Raw genomic sequence first — 4,828 nt, forward strand, 5'->3', positions numbered from 1 at the left:
ACAGCAGAGCAAACATAAATATATTTAATGAAAACATTTAATTAATGAAATAGTGAAAATTTAACTATTAATATTAATTTAATTATTAATGTTAATTATTTTGTGTTGTTTTTTGGTTTATTTATGTCTTCTTTTGTTTTTGTTGGTATGAGAAACACAACAAACGCGAATGGTAAAATAAAGAGGGCAAGCAAAGATCTTAAATTTCACGTTAACGTGTGTGGACATTAACGAAATGTGAAAAGAAACTTTAACGAAATTGGTTTCATGAAACCTTGCTAGTCTGACCATCGACTAAACAGAGGCGAAAAAATTTTTGAGGCGAATTTCATTTCTGTTAATTCAGGTAGATACATACAAAACATTTTGCGAGAAAAAGTTGTTACCGTAGTTATTTTTGTTTGACGAAACAGAAAATACCAGCTGACCGAACTTGAACTATTAAAATAAGTTATTGTAAATTAAATTCTCATACAAACACAACAAATGTTGACATTTTAAGTGTACAACATTAAGTTTATTTGTTTTCTTTTTCGAGATACATCTACCTGTTTCTATACAGTTCGACATTTCAATACCTCACAGCGAATTCAAATGACAAATATGAATTTAGACAGCTCAAATCGAAATCATCTGATTTTGCCGGAGGACCTATAATTGGGCCATGGCTCTTTCCAATGAATCGTTCGATTGAACTAGCTCGTTCATGAACTATACATCTCTATTTTACATTCAGCACCTGGGAATTTCGCCGCGCTACAAATTTTTCAAACTTCGTCGAAAAATATAGATATCAAAGTCATTGTGCTACTATCTGTTGCTACATTATCCCATGATACCTGCCTGCCAGGGAGCAAGTCCTTTTGTAAGACAAATTTTCACAACTTACAGTTCCTTTTAAGCATCGCTACAATGGCAGCATCAATCCCTCCGGTTAAATTTTGTTGCTTGCATAGTGATCCAGGCGGCAGATGGAGCTCCAAGTCTTGGCATTGTGATCGTACTACAGTGTTCCACCACAGTTATTTGTGGAAAATTGAAAAATTCGATACCATCAAGGGTGACGTATATTCGCCCGTTATCGAACCGTGTAACGATTTTCAAATCAAATGGCAAATTACTTTGCACCAAAGTGATCGAAATACAAAAGGGTTCCTCGTAAGGATGTTGACGCCAAATCGACGGAGTGTTGGATTCAAACTCACATTTAACATCTTGAAGCCCGATGGACAAGTGGATGATTCCCTGGGAGAAGTGGATAATATCAAATTTAATAGCAGGCATTACTATGGATTTGATGGATTCTTGCTACCAATTACCACCATAACTCAGTTGAGGGATCCATCACGAAATCTATTGAAAAATGGCAGTCTGCATTTGAAATGTGATTTCAGCGTAATGGTAGATGTCATTGACTTTTCGCCGTGGGAAGATTTATGTGCCTTTCAAACTGACATGCACAAACCCATGGCAACTTTACTGCAAAGTGGAAAATTCAGTGATGTCACTCTGATCGTCAAGGGTGAGAAGTTATTTGCCCATAAAGCCATATTATATCCACGCAGCAGTGTCTTCGCAGCCATGTTTGAACATGAAACTATGGCGGAATATAAAACCAATCAAGTAATTATCAATGATTTTGAACCTGCGGTAATTCGTGAATTGCTTACCTTTATATATCGTCACCATAAATGCCGGAAGACGTAACCCACAAAAATAAAACTTTACAGGAGAAGCAAAAAACGTTATAAAATGAAAACGGTGTTATAAAATATCGAAAATTTTTAGTATCGTGTTTTAAGACAGAGAAGAAATATATTTTTGGAAAAAAAATTAATTTTTTTCCAGAATGTTAGAAGCTGTGTGGGTTACGTCTTTTGGTATTGTATTTTTCTGAAATGCCAAACGACGTAACCCACAATTTATTGAGTATACATTTGAAAAAAGTAGTATAAATGAACAATTATAATTAAATTAGAACTAGTTTATTGGCCTACGCGGCTAAGCGAACTTTAAACTAGCAATCTGACGGTGTTGGGTTCAATTCCTAATCTTAACGGTGATATTTCAGTGGATCACAATTAGGTGAACCGTCTATTCCAACCAGCACTGCAATTACTTATAATATCAAGTGTATTAGACGATATTTAATCAGATCCAGAATATTATATTTATTGTGGTATTTAAGTCAATTTATCGACTAAATATAGTTAATATAAATAAAGTGATGTGTAACAATTTAAATGTAACTTTTAATTCTCATAAAGAATGTTGCCATAAATGTAATGACAATCACTTGGAATTAAGTGTTTTAAGTCTAGCAGGTGCTGAAGTTTTTTTTTTGAAACTTTTAGCCTCTGTGCGTATATCCGGATCAAACGCTAATGATTGCAGTTTATTGGATCTCCTGTCTATTTGCATAAGTAAACAATACAGAAAAGTTGCGTTTTTCTCTGGACCTGTTTGAATATCATTAAAATCAGTTGAGTTTATCCAATCTCAAACCATTATATATGTTATACCACGGGTTGATAAGAAAATTTTTCGGCAAACTTACACTATAATCGAAGTTGTCTTTAAAAAAACATCTTTATTTTAGACCGACGAAAAATTTGAGCATATACATGTTTTCGGGTCAACGTCTCATAAGACTTGTCACGTGCATCAGTTTTAGTTGTCATTTGTCTTCAAAATAACCACTTACTTTTTTGTTGTTCTTGGGAGGTTTATCTAAATCATGGTATAGGTCGGTCTTCAGACATCATCTTCAATTAGACACTTCAATCACTTTTTTTATTAAAACTTTCGACATTTTACCAAACCTGGGTTTTGCCTATGACCTGCGTATAAGGGGAAATATCCAAAAATCCCACAAATCTGAATTTTGGTGCAAAAAGTTATTCGAGTTACAAAAACCGCCTAAAGTAAAAGTTGTAGATGTAAAAATTAGCAACAAGAATGGTCTTTATAATTTTTAAAACGGAATCACCAGTCATGAGGTTTCGTCATCTGAGAGTCAAACTAAACATATAGGGAAATAAGCCGCATAAGAGTCGAACCGGTTAAAATAACCACGCCATGTGATAGGTATTTCTATAAGCTTCCAAACGACACCCACTTTGTTTTTTTAATCCGGACTTTCGGATCAAATAACCGGATAACCGGATCCGCCCCAAAGGAAATTATACATTTCCGTAATCAGCTCAATATACCCTCCCTCTGGCATTATAATTGCTGAAAAAATCAAAGACTAAATTGTTTGTACTGCTGTTTAATTTTCAAATAATGTGGATTACGCCTTTTGTGTTTTATGAAAATTACAGTATGCTGTTACGTCTTTTGGCATTTCGTGAATAGGACCGCTATTTTTAAATGCAGAACTTTGAAATTTTTCCAGAGCATGTATTTTAGCTTAATGTATCAGATTCCACCAAAAAACGAATTTCAATTTTCTTGTCGGTTACGTCTTCCGGCATTTATGGTGACGATATACTGATACTGCTCCCAATATCGAAGTTTTGGTTAGAGAACTTTTGGCAGCTGCTGATAAATATAATGTGGGAAAATTAAAACGCCTGTGTGAAAGTGTTCTAAACAATAATATTTCCAAGGAAACGGTATTGTCCACTTTGGTGCTGGCCGATCAACGTTCAGCTAGAATATTGAAAATTCGCTGCATCCATTATATCAAAAAGAATCTGTCCAGTATTGTCTTCACCAATGAATTCAAAACAATGTTTAACAACTACCCGCAATTGATTCAGGAAATTGAAGCCTATAAAGGATGTTCTGAAAATAATGTTCCAACATATTATGGTGATTTCTTACATTTTGTGTAGAATAGTCTTTTGTATAACATCGGATTTACTAGAACATTAAATAAAGACCAAAATAAATACCTCGAAACCCTGTTCGGCTTTGGTTTAAACTTTACATATAGTAATATTTATTTCAGTCACACATATAATATAATCAACCGAAGTAGCCAGGGGGGAGCGCCTGGGCCCTCCCCGAAGTAGTAATTTTTTTAGACATTTTTTGTACATTTTACTCACAAAACATCAAATTTTTCTTTCTGGGTAACCCTATTAAATGAAACTTTTTTGCAAAACTTCAGTTTAAGGACATCTCTCTGATGATTTCGATTTCTTTTACAAGCATGTTGTTTTCGAGGACCTTAATAAACTATTTTATGCTTACCTACATATGGGACATATGCCCAAATATCTCCAAAAATAATTTGGGTACCTCCCAATTAAAAGTTCACAATATCGGTTAAATGCAGTGCGAGTGCAGCTATAATTTTTTTTTCGTGGCACCAAGAACTTCTGCGTTGACGAACTAAAATTGACTATGGGTACGATAACTACCTGACATTGATCCACTTTATAATACAGTCGGACGGATCTCGATTATCCATCATGGTCAGGACCGGAGGCATTACAGGTAATCGATTTTCCCGGATAATGGAGGTAATGTTTTTATGCAGCTTTTGAACATATTTTAAGTAAAAATGGCGCAGTATGCATTGTACAATAACGAAGTCTGCAATTTTTATCATACATATTTGTTAGGTAATTCACCAAATTTTAAAAGGATACGTAACACCATCATCATCGGATTCGGACTATGTCCCATGGTGTTTATGATACCAAATACACTAATTGTTTCTATTTTTCTTTTGTTTACTTAATCAAATTTAAAAGGTGGAAATATGCTTTTATCCCGGATAATGAAAATATCAACATTTTTTTTACCGGATAATAGAGGTTTCCTGGATAATCGATTCACAGATAATCGAGGTTCAACTGTATTTTCTCAATCTCAA

General features: G+C 34.2%; 1 protein-coding gene across 1 annotated transcript; it reads left to right on the forward strand.

The window, feature by feature from the left end:
* Window positions 1-912: 912 nt before the first annotated feature.
* LOC141392092 (speckle-type POZ protein-like) lies at window positions 913-3,839 on the forward strand. The gene is made up of 2 exons (XM_073965049.1): window positions 913-1,650; window positions 3,765-3,839. Exons 1-2 carry the CDS (start codon window positions 913-915, stop codon window positions 3,837-3,839), a joined length of 813 nt encoding a protein of 270 aa, XP_073821150.1.
* The last annotated feature ends 989 nt before the right edge of the window (window positions 3,840-4,828 follow it).

Source organism: Musca autumnalis, unplaced genomic scaffold (assembly GCF_047663935.1).
Source record: "Musca autumnalis isolate F117 unplaced genomic scaffold, ASM4766393v1 scaffold_2, whole genome shotgun sequence".
Classification (NCBI taxonomy): domain Eukaryota; kingdom Metazoa; phylum Arthropoda; class Insecta; order Diptera; family Muscidae; genus Musca; species Musca autumnalis.

Bases quoted from the DNA above. Each gene is read 5' to 3' on its own strand.
- LOC141392092 (XM_073965049.1), top strand. From the start codon at position 913: ATGGCAGCATCAATCCCTCCGGTTAAATTTTGTTGCTTGCATAGTGAT. The intron at 1,651-3,764 runs GTAATTCGTGAA...CAATTGATTCAG, and splicing joins TCAATGATTTTGAACCTGCG to GAAATTGAAGCCTATAAAGG.